The following is a 17,008-nucleotide window of genomic DNA, read 5'->3' on the forward strand; positions in this document are numbered from 1 at the left end:
AATGAAAGATGACAATCCCGGACCCAGAAATTAGCAATACCAACAACACTATACTGTACTTTTCAGAAAAAGGTGTGTATTTTGAACCCATTAAAGAAAAATAAGCTCAACCAGGCCAACTTCCGGTCAATGTGTATTATTTTTCACCCAGATACAGTCTAGATACTTGCAAACCAGTGTAGAAAATGTAAACCACGTACAATAAAAAATACAGAATAATTAGGCAATACAAAATGTTCAAAAATGGTCCAAATTGTACATATTCATATGGTGTGTATTTTGGACCATTGGGGTGTGTATTTTGGACCATTAGAATGTGCAATTTGAACGGAAGTTGCTTGAAGTCTTCGTAAAGAAATTTCTGAATGACGGTTCAAGAATCTCCTCAGCCAATCTTTTCTAGCCAGACCCTTTTCACTGTTGAAGCGGGTATTGAATTGATATTATTGGCAGACGCAATTTCCAAAACATGTTTGACCAGATGATCTTCAATATTTTCGGGAAGATCAAGACACAAACACAGAGCATCATTACAAGTGCACTGCTGCAGCGCTCCAAGCACATCGCCGGCCGATCGATGTAATGCGGTGTACAATGGAAAAATAACGTCATGTAACGCAAATTTACATGTAGGCTACATTTCAGTACTACCGCGGCAGAGAGCTTGGCTCGATTATGCAGTTCACATTCCAATTCTACAACAATAAGTAAGATGTTGGTTGATTACAACAAAAGAAGGTGACGTAAAATAACGGGAGGAGCCTACAATTAATCCTTACAGCGTCCGCTACAGTGGAAAACCACAAGGTAATTTGAATTTTTTTTCGTCCGATGAGAAATCTTGACTGACGTGGAATTGGTGACTTTACTGCCTGCTTCACTGCTCTTCTAAGAATATGTTACCTTTGCGTTTTTTTTTTTATCATTATATTCCTTGACGACTTCCATATTTTGTTTCAAATAAAATGCATATTACTTCTAAATTTGTTAATGTAGCAGCCTCCATATTTGGGCATTTGAATACTTTGTAGCGGTAATATTAATTGTAATCCGCCCATACACAGCTTTAGTTAGTACAGCAACATTCCGAGCACGATATTGGTGGAAATGACCTAAGAGCAACGTCTACTCTTGCGTGACAGTTTATTGCAATAAGAATAAGAATATTGACACCATCAGAACAAAAATGGCATGACCGGTCTGACACCCAAAATTAAACCATTATTAGAATGTAAAACAGCACTGCAGAACGCTGATGGAAATCAAACTTAAACTGATACCCATACCAAGACAGGCTAGTAGCCTATTCTGATATACTGTGATACGCTTTTATTGCCATCTAGATATGCTGAAGCATACTCTCTGGTATATACCGATCAATATTGTTACACAGTGAATTGAATTATTGTCAAGCTTCTAAAACTTATGAAACCTCTAAAACTAAGCGCTGGAGGCTGGACACTCCATCTTAAGAATCTCCCCTTGATTACAAACGTGTGGCCACGACACATCAATTATAAGCGGCAGGTAACAAACTAACAGCGTAGACGGACGCGAAACTATGTATATATGTAACGTAATTGTGAGAAGGTGACCAAGCACTCTGTGAAATTTCAATCTTTAGGTTGTGAAAGAAAGCAACAACGTCGTGAGAAACGCAGGAATGAACTATGACCCTGCAGGATTACACAGATTCCATAACCAAAAATGAGTGACGTCAGAATATGTTAAAACGACGTATGTAAAGTTCGCAGAAGCTACAACTCTAAGACAAAGTAGGCTATCCCATTTCTGAACGCAGCAAGAAATGTCATAAAGTACAAAATAGCGTGAAAAACACATTTCTTTTCTTTGCAAATTGATTGTTTTTACTTAAACTTTCTGAATTCTAGAGCAGATACGTATGTGATCACAATTTCTTGTTTTCGGTCTTTGTATTTGGTAGGAAGAAGCTTCTTGCATAAAGAAGAATGTGTATTACGATGAAGAACACGTAACCAAGATAATAAATCGATGATTGCACCTGCGGAAAAAAGTTTCAAAATAAGAGAAAAAAACGTACATACAGTCCGAAACAAACCAGAACAGAACTTTGTAAAAGTTTTGGCTCTTAGCAATACTAGCTGTTCAAAGGAGTAGGCCATAGTTTCAATGGTCTTTCACTTCTTCTTTAGTGTTCAGTCTACAAAAAAGGAAAGATAACTGAGCAATATTGTTTGATAGGGGATCTTTTTGGGAAACTTGTCACCAATGCATTGATTAATAGTAAAATAATCTCTATGAAGCTATGCAATCTCACCGGTTGATATAAGTGCCACTTTCGAAGAGAAAAATCGATAAAACAGCAACCGACCAAACCATGCAAATATATGAAGCCAACCAGGATTGGAATCCATCTCAAATACTTGTTTGATTTCATCTTCTTTACCACGCTTGCATTTCCAACTATGGGCAACATCTAGAAAAGAATGTTTGTTACAGTGCGCAACCTTTATTTTCCTGTTTCTCAATAAGTTGCACAAAGAATGTTTTAAACCGTTAGTGTAAGAGCCAGAGGGGTAGGAGGAGCAGTTTACTCATATTGTCAAAAACATTAAACTTTAGCGTAAAAATGTACAATCTGTGATGACGAGTGTAATGAATCAGTCCATTCGAAATATGTAAATATTCTAAGGTAAGTAAGGCAGAAACTAGGTAACAACTAAGACATGACCTTAGTAAAATTCAAAAATGTCAATAGTAGGTTATGAAAAAAGTAGCTTACATATACGAGCTTAAAAGATTAAATTGGTTTTCATTTGAAGAGAACAGATTCACAGTTCAACATGTGTGGAAGAGTGTTTCACTTAAACAGGATTTTGAGTATTTTTTATGTAAAAGCTTTTTCGATGGTGATGGTGTTGTACTTCCTCCTGACAAAACAGTTGGCTTTTTCCGAGGGCTGTGGAGTCGGTGAAGAATACACGACTCTAATTCCTCGGTTTTTAACTGGCGACTCCGACTCCAGACCCGTCAAAATCCTTCCGACTCCACAGCCATAACAGGGCTGTGGAATCGTATGGAAGAATTATTTGCATTTAGTAACATAAAAGTATATTAAAATCATCACACAAGGTGAATTTTTTATGCTTACTGGTTTTTCAGCAGTAATAACAAGGAATTCGTAGAAGAACGCAGTGATGTAGCCTTCATGGATGCCATGCCACACTGCCAGAAAACTTAGCACACACACTTGTGATACTTGTTGTATCCCAATAAACTTCATTCGTTTGTAAATGTATCTGAAAATAAAAGAACGTAACTTAAATTAAAGTTTTCATAGAATTGAACGGATAAAAAAATAAATCTGGTTTACTCCTGAGGAAAAAAACCTAATTAGATTAAAGCTTTAACTTTAGGCATTACATTACTGTAAACTCATTCAGACTCCAACCCATTGTGACGTTCATCAAATAACCGCTACTACCCTTTATCTGCAATAAGCGCAATAAGTGCATATATGAGATATGTGACTAAAACGCACTTTGCATTACAGTACTTAAGTCTTTTTACTTTATCTTGTTGAAATGGGGATTTTAAATTAGTCTACAGTAGTATGTTAACCATCAGCTTCTTATCATGCATATGTTTAACATCCTATAGGCCTACCTCGAATCGCGAGTAGCCGGAGTAAGAATTGTAACGAGCTAGCTGAAGATGCTATTATTACAGTGAAATCGGTTCTAAATAAATTATGCTAAGAGGTTACAATTAGATTGTTGTACACATTTTAGCATTTGATGAATGCAAAATATCAGCATCATCAGTTTAAATTTTAACTATAGCTTCAAAAAGTGCCATCAGACTTCATCAGCCATCGATTGGTGTTGATGTTGAAAGCGGTTAACAAATCTTGGAAACTTCTAGCAATGAGAAGGTTACGAAGAGACACATTCTTCACAGAATCCCAGTAAACTCTTCCTGTTTTCTCATCTTTTCTGTAGCCGAGGCCACAGATAATGCATGAACCTTCCTGTGGGTTTAAATTTGTGTCACCATTAAGAAAAAATTTTGTGATAGTTTTACAATAATTTATTAGAAAATCGTTATTCAAAACTAAAATTAAAAAGTAAAACTAAATAATTATTCAAAACTAGTTATTCAAAACTAAAACAAAAATTATTTATAAAGATTTATTAGAAAACTGTTATTCAAACTAACGCTTTGCTGTATTTGAAATTTAAGCTGCCTCATATTGAGCACTCTCATTGCAGTATTTTCTCGTGGTATGTATGGTCCATATTATTATAGGCTACAGATCATAGAAGTAAATGATAGCTCAAGTAAGGAAATATACAATTTCTTGACTACAATTGTTATACCACAACAAAAATGACTTAGGTGGTCCATGATTGTGGTGTAGACAGAAACAATTGACAAGTTGCGCTGAGGATAAAAAAGTGACGAATGCTCATCGAAGTAATAAAAGAATACAAATTTCCAATATCAAGCTCAATGGAGGAGTTTGATCTTCACCCCCAACTTTTTCCCTACGTACTTCCCTGCACTACATTAAGGACCTTCTGATGATCCTCAGTAAGGGTGAAACAGGCTGTATTAGAAGTTATTAGAAGGTTATTTGAATTAAAAACGTAACTGAATTTGATGTAGGTTTTGCTATTTACTCTAGCCACCTACTCTGGTCATCCATACACTAATGTATCAGCCACATAAGTTAAGGCCATGCATTTGACTTCAGCCACCTACATTGATCATCCATACACAGATGTATTGAAAAATTATCACGTGACCTGTGATAGCGATGTAGCCAGCTTTGTAAAAGAAATTGGAGTTCTGAAAAATATACCATACAAAACAATTTGCTATTACACAAGAAAGTCAGTGGTTTGGGCATTTTTCTAACATAATAATCGTTACTTTATTTCTTAAAAAAGCTGTTGGTAAAAAGTATTGAATAATAGCTAGTGGCACATAGCATTTAAATGTGAAGAAATTCTTGAATTAGATGAGCCAAAGCGTGAAAAGTAGCCAAGTGAAGTTAGCCCTATCTAGTTGAAAGACCACGTTTACATCATCATAAGGTGAGACAATGTTAATATCACGTGATTGGAAATGTGCTGTGATTGTTGTGACGGTCAGTTTGAGTCAATAATATCCTAGAAACGGTGCCAATACATAGTTTAAAGATGAATTAACAGTTACAATGAACAAATCATTTGTCATTTGTGATTCTATCGTTAAATAGCTCAAGAATTTTGAGTCAAGTACTGAATCAAAACACAACGCTATATTTCCAAATGGGTATAAATCTTCCTATTATTTCTTACCTTGCTCTTGCACAATTACCTTAAATTCTGGAGTGGTGTAAAACATCGGGTAGAAAGTCAAAGCAAGATACGCTTGCACTCCGAGCAAGGCCGATCCCGACAAACCGCGTCGAAAACCAGGCCACAAGCTTTAAAACAAGCATATGTCTGAGTCAGACAGGGTTAATTTTGTAGCTTTTTTTAATTTAATTCAAATTAAACGAGGGCAATTCAATACTTGTGAAATAAGGTGGGAGTTAGAATTTCATTTCGATAATTGAGCAAACAATGGGCTAGAAATCAATGCACAATCAGGAGGCACAGATGAAGCATTGTTTCGCAAGCTAATATTTCGCAAAATAGTAATAATAATTATGTGATGATCCAGCTGCGTGGTCGATAGGTGAAAGCGCTGGTTTGTCTTTCGAAAGGACATTGGCTCGACACCTGTTGGTAGTAGCCTACTCGGCTGTGCCCTTGGAAAGGCAATTACCGACACGTTTGATTGACCACAAGTAGACCGATCACTTCACTTTGACACCTTCCCATCCACTAAATCCAAATCTTCAACTACCTGGCATAAGCCTGGATACGAAAAAAAACTGGTTGTGATGTCAGGTTGTGATGTCAGCGAATGATTCGTTAGTCGCTTTGGGCATGTATGGTGTTGCTATATATCTAGGGATTCACGCTTAGGGCCACACAAAGAAATGTAGAGGAAGGTTGGGCAAAACGGGATATTTCAGCCAAAACAGTCAAAAACGCAAGATGCTTGTTTAATGCTAACATTTCTTTCGTCAAAAAGATCGGTCATCATATTTTTCTTCTCCAATTGCCTTGCCTGAACCAGGCATCGACGGCCTCAGATTAATAATAACACAAAATATTCCAATTTTATGTTGCATGGATGATTGTTTCCTGTTTTGCTTGTCGTTAAATTGTTTCAGATAAGTTTTTCTTTGTCTGTCAGGTGCCCGCTTTCCAAAAATTTTACCAGTTAAAGAGAGATGCTCCAGTTTTTGCTTTCTTATTAGGCTACATGGCCGAGAAATTTATATTGTCTGATTTTCATATTTTTAACAGAGATCTGGTTTTGTTCACTTGATGTAAAACTTCTTTATTTGTCTTCATTGCAAGCCATGAAATGCGTTGCATTCTACGTAAGCACAACATTTCAAAAGCATTAATTACAAAGTCATCATATTACGCGCAGTGCGGTATTCGTAAACAATAATACACAACTTGCAAAATATTAATCTTTATTCTACCATAACATGAATTATTAACATCATAATTGGACGAAAGGTACCGTACAAAATTGTTTTTGTACCTCCGTACGGAATTAAGTTCATGGCACACCCGTGCATCATTGGTTTTCAAATGGTTAAGTAGTGTGGTTATATTTTTATTATTATATTTAAGTATAAGAATGTTTTGTTTATATTTGAATTTATATTGCGGCTGTCTGACTACCTGATAAATATTCTATCTAACTTATCTAATTTAGCTATCTGACTCCATGAACTAATTTCCACACTATTGTTATTCGAATTATAATTCTTTTTATTTTTAAAAACCTACTTACGTGCGGGGTAACCAATATGTGGTTATATTTTTATTATTATATTTAAGTATAAGAATGTTTTGTTTATATTTGAATTTATATTACGGCTGTCTGACTACCTGATAAATATTCTATCTAATTTAGCTATCTGACTCCATGAACTAATTTCCACACAATTGTTATTCGAATTATAATTTTAAGTTATCAGAAGGTGTTCGTATTATATTGTAGGTTTATAGCAAAAAGGAATTTAAACATTGTAGAATAACGAAACAAGGGTTACGAATTTTCACATTTCAACAGTCGTCAAATTGTTACATACTGCATAATCTATTTTATCTTTTCGGAATTGAGCTCAGCTTGATTTGGTCTCTTTGAGCTCTCGCCAAATGCGAACAAATGATTTTATTTTCTGTTCCCTTTTTCTATTTACTTCGGGAGCAGTTTACATGGAAAATTGCAGAAACACTAAGAAATAAATTTAAGTTAAACTAGTTCATTATGGTAAAAGGCAGGAAAACTTACATGATGAAATAATGGATCGCTACAGTAGTTAGTAGTTGTCAAGAATCAGTAAAGATAGCATAGGCACTCTCTTTGGAAAACCAGAGGGTATATAGGCTACTATTAGTTGCTCGAAAAAGCAGAGAGTATACTGCGTATACCCTCAAATACAGCACTGATTACGCGTATCAAACAACCAATAAGAAAAAAAAGCTTATCATAATAACATGATGAGTTCTACTGGTGCAAATTAAGTTGAACTATCACACGATGTATAAAGTGACAATCTACTTTTATTCCGACGTTTTGTCAATTAGACACGACTAACTTCATAACTATAGAACACATCATGTTATGCCTGGTGAACAGCCTCTTTCAATTTTTATGCTTATCAAAATATTAAAAAAAATGGAGAATCACTTTTTTTCCCATTTTGCCCCACCGTGGTGCAAAATGGAATGGCAAAAAATTGAACAAAACAATATAGCTATAGACCTGATTAAGTTAATTTTTTTTAACAAACAGTATTGTTGTTTGGTGATGTAACAAAAATAAATGGAATCTGTATTGCTTACATCAGCCATGATGTCATATAAGCATTCAGTAGTCTAAGTCTAAGCTTTGATTTATGGCAGTGTTGCCAAAAACAAAATCTTGTCTCAAATTTGGAGAAATTTTCAAATCTGGAAAAAGTTTCAAATCTGGAATAATTTCCAGGTTAGGTTTACCTCTGCTCAGGACTTCAAAATTTCGGAAATCACAAGTTTTGTCCTCAACGGCTTTGACGTTTTGTAAAGTTAGGATAAAATTCTTTATCTGGCAAGACTCATGACCAAAGGCCTCGCAAATATAGCCACGTCTTACGTAATAACAGTATAAAACCTACTAAAGTATAGGCCTAAAACTTTCACATTTTGACATATCTTGTACATCAAATAGACTGACAGATATTGAAAACAGTCACATTTAGTTTCATTCATTGACGCCACTATCTTATTTTGCCCCCAAAGCACTCGGGGCGAAAAACTGGTTATAAAACACCAGTATTAAAAAACAAATCAGTTTTGTTCTATTTTATTATCATAACTATCCTATATTATTATGGGGGAACAAATCAGTTGCCAAAGATTGATATTTAGCATCAAAAATTAATGGAATGTTTTAGTGTTTTTTTAAGAAATCACCTGTTTTTAGTATTTTGCTCAATAAATTAGTTTTAGCACTAGATCTTCCAAACTAAAGTGTAAACTTAATTTGTCTTTAAGGTAGTTACCAGCTTTCGAAATTTCCGCTATGTAGCGTGAATATATATATTTTTTTATAAGCGAACCTCATTTTGCCAGACCACACCATTTTGCCCAACTTTTTCATACTATGTAGCCTACGGTACTTTGTCTTTTGAATGTCAGTTTGGTATCATATGACTTATAAATTATGTAGCCTAATATTCCGTAGCCTACAGGATACAGCCGAAATGTGACGTTTCGTTTTGAGATTAGTGATATAAAAAAAAATTATTTTTCTTAGATCATCTAATCGCTCGCCGTTAAAGAAATTAGCGGTTTTAGCAAAATCAACATTTTATTCTAAAATAAAAGGATAGATGCAAGAACTAGTGTAAGAAAACTGTTGTTTTACTTACTAATCTCTCACCTGTTCGGCTTGCTTCCAAGGTCAGCAGTTAGTTCTCCATTTATCATCGAACGGACCCGTTGAAGTGGGAACTACAAACGAAACAAAGAATTATTTCATAAAAATAAACAATTGATCATTGAAGAATACTAAATTTAAGACGTTTTTTTTAACTAAATCATTTGGACTACATTAACGTCACCAACTTCCATGCCAAATAAAACTTATGTTCGTCGTCTTCACAGATTGATAATTACTATTAACTCAGAATGGGAGATATGTTTATCAGCACACAAGAAAGCATATTTGACTAGTCTATGGTCACAAAAAACAAAATAGAGTGTTCATAAGGGAAGTCAGAGCTGCGCAAACTTGATTAATCTGTTGAAGAAGAAGAATGTCACTACTGGAAAAGCTTGCTTTTTTGGCCGTCTTGTTTGTTCATTTTGAGGCTGTTCGGCATGAATTACTTTTTAACTATGCTGTTGGCGAGTTTTAATTATTTTAGTAGCCTACCATGAGTTATGTTGTTTTTATAGTTTGTTGAGTACACCAATAATGCAAGGAGTGTCAGCGTGTATATAAGACATTGTACCGATTGAGAAACTTAAATACGCACACTCGCATAGGTAGGATGCAACACAGGTTTTATTGTAGTTGTTCGGAGATAGCCTACATAGCCTACTTGAGGGCCGACAATAAAGCCGCAATACATATAAGAAAATCCCAGGATTTCCAACAAAGAAGGAAAGTCCTTGATGGCTGTTTCTTTCTGCTGGCTTGATAAAGTTTCCTGAGATTACAAATCAATTGTTATGGCTGCAATACAAGCAAATCAATTATACTTCCCCAATGTAAATACCAACGATCTGTTTTAGCCTGATGCTGCGAGATCGCTGTGGTAGTAGCGGTTTGCACAATTGCACTACTGTAGCTTTCGGAAAACAGTTCCCTAGTCATGTGCTATGACGAATGGTGCTGGAGTCAGTATGTTGTGGTTTTGTCAGTGTCGCTGTGAAAACAAAAACACACTGACTTTAACACCATTTATCATAACACATGACTAGAGAACTGTGTTTCGAAGGCTAGTGCAAACTGCTACTACCACCGCAAACTCGCAGCATCAGGCTAAAACAGGTCGTTAGTATCTACAATTGTTAAGTAAGCAACGATCATGCTGCTAAAAGCGAGAGTCAATTTTATTCAACAGTCACATGAAACGAAAAAGCACATTAAAAAAAATTGCTGAGCACTGTTAGTAGGCTAATTCGTAATATAAAGATTTTATGACACACATTATGGCAAGCAGTTGCAAGTGCAACCCAACTCAAATTTGATTGATCTACTATAGCAATTGCAACATTGATTGATTGATAAAATCTTTATCTTCGAACTATGGAAAACTTCTTTGAGAGCTTAATCCTGGCAGTTCAAATACATGCAAAGGCTTTGAATCATCAACACAGACCCAGAAACCGAGATGGACAGAGAGAAGTTTCCGCTTGCTGTTGAAGTGTTATCTGTGAATTACTCTACCCATTAGGTGCCTCTGAATGGAGAGCAGTCCTTAGAATGCGTTGTTCAGGCGCACACCTCAATAGTCGAACCAGCGCTGCTTGATCTTGAAGTTTCTTCGTTCACCAAGTCAGGCACTTAACCAACTGAGCTATGGGAGCAGACATGCAACACAATGCAACCATGTATCCCACTTGGTGCGGTATAGCCAATAAAACGCGCCCAATGATGACATGATCAGCAATTTGTTCCTCAATAAGCGACACCCATTCACTAAGTGCATTGTCAACATGTCTTTTCTATAATTATCATAATCCAGACATGCCACTGTTAGAGGATGGCTACGGCAGATCATTCCACAACATCAGTTGCTCTCATCCAAACATCATTATTATCAGCCTAGTCTTCATTATCACTTCTCCATCTTGCTCTGTTTCTGCCTCATCTCATATCACTTCCTAATCTTACTTGCGATCTTGGACCATATGCTATTATTTTAATCTTGCTACATGGGCAGCGCATTACCACTTTACAGTAGTCTTTATTGTTTAAAAAAAAACATCTTTGATTGCTTTTATTATTTTTTTGACTCTTATAATTAAATTCTGTTGTGATAGCCTACCTTCTATTTATATTCAGCATGCTTTAGCCTACTTAATATTTTTTTAGTGTAGACTAGTAGGCTACTAGTGTTTGTTTGTTGTTTTGGAGTGTTCGTGTTTGTGCTCTATAAGTTAGTGAGGATAATATTGACTAACTCTGGTAATTCTTCTCTGTTAGAAGAAAGTGTGATATTCTTATTCTTCAAAAGAGAGCCCACTGAATTGACCAAATCTTTTCTAACTTCTTCTTTCGTGTGAGACAGGATTGCCCAGATTTCAAGGTAGGTGATGGAAAACCGGATAAGTGTATAGCTTCGTCCAGTTCTGCTACACCATGCATGCCATTTAGCGCCTTGTATAGTAAATAGAACATTCAAGAACATGACGGGTAATTTGTTCCTCCGCGCAGCATTTGCAGGCCGATGAGTGAGCCAAACCAACTTGTTAATAATATAGCCTAATAAAAGCGGCCGACTTCTGTTCGAATTATTTTGAGTTTAGTCGGCTGGAGCAGGTCCATACCAAGGGAGGTGCTAGCTTATCGGATGAGATACAAAACAATGGAGTTTGGTAGGCTATAGGTAGCACACCATGCTGTGTTCCAAGTGTCAATAGTTTACTGTAGGCCATATCATATTTTGGTCTATCTCAACTTCGGCGTTGTTTTCTGGTGTTGTTTTACAGTAAAGAGGTAGCCTATATCAACTTGCACTGAAGAGTGTAGACTGTAGAGGTATTAATAATAGGCTACTTTAATAAGATATAACTGATTTAACTTCTTTCAACTCACTTCTTTTTTGTGTCCATCATAAACATCAAATGCGAGACCTGTGTGCAAACGAAGGGGAAAATGAGATCATTATGGATGTACAGATGTTGCGATTTAAAGTTTTCTATTATGCAAATTATGTTGCAACAAATTTAATGTTTAATTATGATGAGACAAATCTTTGCTGTGCGACAAACAAAATGTAGCCTACCTACATGACAAGCTATCGTATTTTTATGTTGAACAATACATTCATCTGCATTGCTTTTTGCGCACCAAAATAAACTTTTTGACTTCAACGGGAGCTGAAGGTCGGCACATCTCGGACAATCAGCCCAAAGACTGGCTTCTCGCCAATAGCTTTTGCCAATTTTTAGGAGGTGAAAAGATCGACTCTTGTTCTTAAAAGATCTCCCAACACACAATTTTGTTTGTTTGTTTGTTTATCTTTATCCTGCATTAATGGAAAAATTCACATTAAACTTTTGGTAGTTTGGTAGTCATAACCAAGAGAACTTAAATGTATTGTATTTAATCTTTAAGTACGTTGCTTACGTTGTTTCTACTCTGTTACATCAACGTAGGCTAAATTATTTCACAAGTCTTACTTGTTGAGAGGAAGGATCTTTCTGGGGTCAGCACTACCTGCCTACTCGCTGAGAAACACATGTTTTTGGGAAAGACTCTTGATGACTAGTGTGGAGGCTACACCGGTATGGTTAGAGAAACACAATGTTCGCTGTTGCATAGCGAGTAGTCAGGTAGTGCTGACACCAGGAAGATCTCTCCTTTTCAGCAGTGCAATACTGGTGAGCCCAGCCTCATAGACGAACACATGTTTATCGCTGTCAATTCTTGCTGTACTCGACTGCTGAGAAACACAAGTCTCACCTATCAAACGAAGTGTGAGAATGCATTGTGGCATGCACCAATTGATGTCGTATCCCGTAGTTGAATAGAATATATATCCATATACCAAATAGCCCTTGAAATCAAGCAATTTGGATTAGCTGACTTTCATGGAAAAGTCTGTTAGGAGCCTAACTGGAATATTTTGTAAGCTATCATAGCACGTGCTAAACCAAATCCGTGTAACAAATCTTATACAATATTTTTTAAAATCACGTTGTTTTTGGTAAATCAAAACGTACAAAAATCAATGAAGTGTGTTTTAAAATATATTAACTGCCCTGGTTATTTATATCATAGTACGAACTCACTTACCTGGAAAGTTTATGTTTGACATATTATAAAACAATCAGATTTATTTCAACGTATATAAATGGCCTATAGCACGCTAGAAAATAAACAAGTAAACACACTAAATTAATGGTTTCCCAACTAAAAAAATCACATATATAAAAGTTAAATCTTTTTATAAGACTGTGCACGTTCAACTAAATTCGTTTGAGAAAGCAGATTTTAAAGTGGAAACGTTTATTAGCACCGTAAACCATTACACATGATCATGAAATTAACAAGAAATAATTTTGCATTTCACGTTTTCGAAACACGCACTTTTTTCTTTACAGTTTATGCTTCTCTTTCTTCCTTGTGAATTGTGTAATGGTACCGTATACCTTTTCAAAACCGACACTTTTTATCTCTTGCAGCTCAAGCTTATCGTTCTTTTCTGTTCGTTAATTCTTTGGTCATGTATAATGTTTTAGCCTACCTATTAGCTCTCACAGTTTTGCCATAACTGTGATTACAACGTAATATTGATTATTCTTTGTAAGCTTGCAAAAACTCTATTAATTTTCAAGGAAATTTATAAAAGAGCATTGAATGCGCACACAATTCACTAGTTTGTCATCCTGTGTGTCAACATAAGCTACAGACTAGCTCATAACATAACATCGTCAATGTCATCATCAATAATCATCAATTGTCATAATGAGCGCGTCGCGAGTTCAGCTAATTCTTCTAAGCGTATCGATTTGAAACTTATAAAACGTTTGTTTCCGTTAGGAGACGAGATATACTAAAATTTTAGATAAAATATGGGCACGTGTCCACTTCAAGGGGACCAAAAGGGGTCCACCAAGACCAAAAAGTGGAGAACCAATGAAACTGAATAGTTTACACACAGTAAATAGCTTCCAGACAAAAGTTACATAGCTATTACTTGAGAACTCTATTGATGATACAGGTCGTTGTACAATGTACATAGGCTACTTATTTCGGAACTAGAACTGAAAAATTCTCTTTGAAAGTTTAATCCTGGCAGTTCCGCATAACTTACTTAAATAGAAGTTGAACTACTGACGCAGGCGTGGTCACCGAGATTGACAGTGAAATGTCTAGATGTTGTTGAAATTAGTCGGTTTTGAGGTGTTTGGTCAAGTCCTGTGAAAGCCCTGGAACGGCAATCGAAAGGGCACCGGTTCGACACCGCTCAAGAACATGCGGCTGTATTTTTGGCAGGACACTTAAAGGCATACCTGAAGGTGGACACGAAGTTTGGCTTCCCGTCCACTTAATCTTAATCTTCAACCACCAGGTGTAAACCTGAATAGGCTACGACAAACGATATAAATTAAGCCGTACTCTAGCCTAAGTTCCACACTTTTACACATATTAGCCTATACCTGTTGGGCGGATATAGAAATAGGGCTACTGTAATTCCCTTAGATTTTTACATAGGCCTACTGTATTTTATACGCGAATTATTTGTATTGCATTTGCATGTCATACTTAATTTCTCACAACTTACCAGTTGAAATGTGAAAGATGTAGCAATTGATAAAATAGAACCTCCCAAAGTAACAAATATGAGATATTGTATAAAAATGCACAACAAAGAGTGATGTAAATGGAAACCTAAACAAGCAATTATATAACAAAAACACAGTAAAGTCCAACCATGGTCCAACTTAGTTACTAGGACTCCAGTAAATAATTAGCATCAATATTACAAACGTTCCAAGTGCAGTTTTATGAAGCTAGGGGAAGGTCGGGTTAGTTGAGCCACTGAGTTAGTTGAGCCACCCCTTTTAATTCTTAAATGTGGTGAGGTAACCACATTTTATCATCACGTGATCTTAAAGTTTCTCATCGCGTGGTCTCCCATCTGGCTTGAGTTGACGATCGACATCATATGTGGTGCTGAAGTTAAAAAGTTGTGTTTTGACCTTGGAAGGTAGATTTTGAAAACAGAGGGATGTCCAATAATATTTTTTATACTTGGTTACTGAGACAGTTTCATTTAATTTGTTTGGTAGCTTACCAAACAAGCTACGTTCTGAATAAAAAGCGGCATAGTGTGCCATAAAGTTTTGCTAAAGTTTTAACATTTTCATGGGGGTATGGTTAGGCTACGGTGTTAGTTGAGCCAGTGTAAAAAGGGATTTATAATGCTTACGATACTTCCACACACCTTGCATAGAGTGCAGCCGTTGGATAAGTCTGTTTACGGTCTAATAAATCACTTTGAACTACAAAAAACTCAACAAAGGCACATAAACTTGGTCAAGCTTTAATGAAATGGTGTTATTTGGATAGCGTAGCAATACCTTCATTATTTGATGTGTACATTGAGTTATGAGCGACTCTTGGAACAATTGTTAACCTGTTTTCATAAATTGATATTATTACTTTAAATATAAACTAAGGCTTGGAAAAGAAACGTGGTTAAACTTGTGTTTACAAAAATAATAAATGAGGCTCAACTAACCCCAGTCTGTGGCTCAACTAATCCTTACCGTGGTGTTAGTTGAGCCATTTGACTACTACTGTAGTTTTTAAACACCTGTGGACCCGCGGTTGTCGTCGTTCGATAAGGCTTGTATATCCTACAAATATTGTTTAATATACCCAGAAGGTAGAGCACTGTGAATGAAGAAATAAAAGCAACGCATAAAAAAAAATGCAAAAAATGGCTCAACTAACCCGACCTTCCCCTACACTTCTACACTACCAATTGAGTTTAACTAGGTTGCTTACAAGTAAAATCTGTTTGTTTTTTGCAGCCTCATTCATCAAACCTCAACTTTCTCAAGAACTACTTTAGCATCTTGTGTGACTTGAAACTAGTCGGTTATGGTATGTTTTCTCAGCAGTTTGTTCATAATTGCAGGAGGTCAAAATTATTTTAAGGAGGCCAATTGTGCAAGAGAAAGAAAGTGCCTGTTGATTGCGTTGACGTGTGAAATTTTGTGGGTCAAGGATTACGCTGCGGAGAAGATAGTGATAACTGATAATACGAATCACATCATCAACTAATTTACCTTCAAATTATAAATCATGCCGAAATGATAATGGCAAAAAATTATATTTGGAATTTAACTCTTATTGCCACTGGTCCACGTTCACATTACAAGTTCTCAAATATTAGCTTACTTCAAAGACACAAAAATACGAATTTGAAAATACTTACCATAATTCCAATACAGCATCACCAGTCCTGTGACGGAGAAATAAACAAATTTGAGAGAAGCATCTTTTTTGAAAAGAAAATATCGATGGATCAAAGCGAACACGTAACCTAAAAATTTTCATGCAACAATTATTACGAACTTAATTCCTGTTAAATAAAGCGTAGCCAGACAGCCATTCAATCAGGCGGAGCTGTTTACCAGACCGGGCATGGCCCCATCTAGTGGTGATCTGTAGACTGTAGCCTACCCGATTACATAGTTATATTACCGCACTGTAGTCATGAAATGTCAGGAATTAGCAACATTGGGATGTTCAACTAGCTAACGGTACCAGCTATGCGAGGGTGTATAAAGAAAAAGTGTTGATAGATATTTTTTCAAGCTTTACAGTAGCCTAAGCAGAGATAGCCTACTATTTAGAGTAGACCAATGCTTGTGTGTTCATAAACTCAAAACTTGTAGAAACCCCTGGGCTACGTACCTGCATACACAGTTAACACCAATTTGATGGCAGGTACAGACGTACCTATAGAATCAGCAAGCTTCACAACTAAGCTTACTCCCATAATACGTTTTTGTCCGTGCAAAATCAAATTACAAATCAAATATAGGCTATTTTTGAAGTCTGCTCCAACTATGGTTACTGATGCTATAGGCTGCACATTTTGCATATTTTAGAAAGACTTCATAGTCTAAACGAATTGGATGACTAAAATTATTAAACAACATAGCAATGC

At 36.0% G+C, this 17,008-nt stretch overlaps 1 protein-coding gene across 1 annotated transcript; it reads right to left on the reverse strand.

Annotated features, from left to right (window-relative positions):
- Nucleotides 1-1,909: 1,909 nt before the first annotated feature.
- LOC145766584 (lysophospholipid acyltransferase 5-like) lies at nucleotides 1,910-16,837 on the reverse strand. The gene is made up of 13 exons (XM_082578302.1): nucleotides 16,753-16,837; nucleotides 16,271-16,378; nucleotides 14,609-14,715; nucleotides 12,784-12,877; nucleotides 11,914-11,951; nucleotides 9,692-9,799; nucleotides 9,028-9,098; nucleotides 5,347-5,455; nucleotides 4,747-4,833; nucleotides 3,846-4,012; nucleotides 3,134-3,281; nucleotides 2,300-2,458; nucleotides 1,910-2,023 (listed from the first exon to the last, which is right to left on the reverse strand). The coding sequence occupies exons 1-13, from the start codon at nucleotides 16,835-16,837 to the stop codon at nucleotides 1,910-1,912; spliced, it is 1,395 nt and encodes a 464-aa protein (XP_082434428.1).
- Nucleotides 16,838-17,008: the final 171 nt, after the last annotated feature.

The sequence above is a fragment of the Aplidium turbinatum genome, chromosome 3 (assembly GCF_918807975.1).
Source record: "Aplidium turbinatum chromosome 3, kaAplTurb1.1, whole genome shotgun sequence".
NCBI lineage: Eukaryota > Metazoa > Chordata > Ascidiacea > Aplousobranchia > Polyclinidae > Aplidium > Aplidium turbinatum.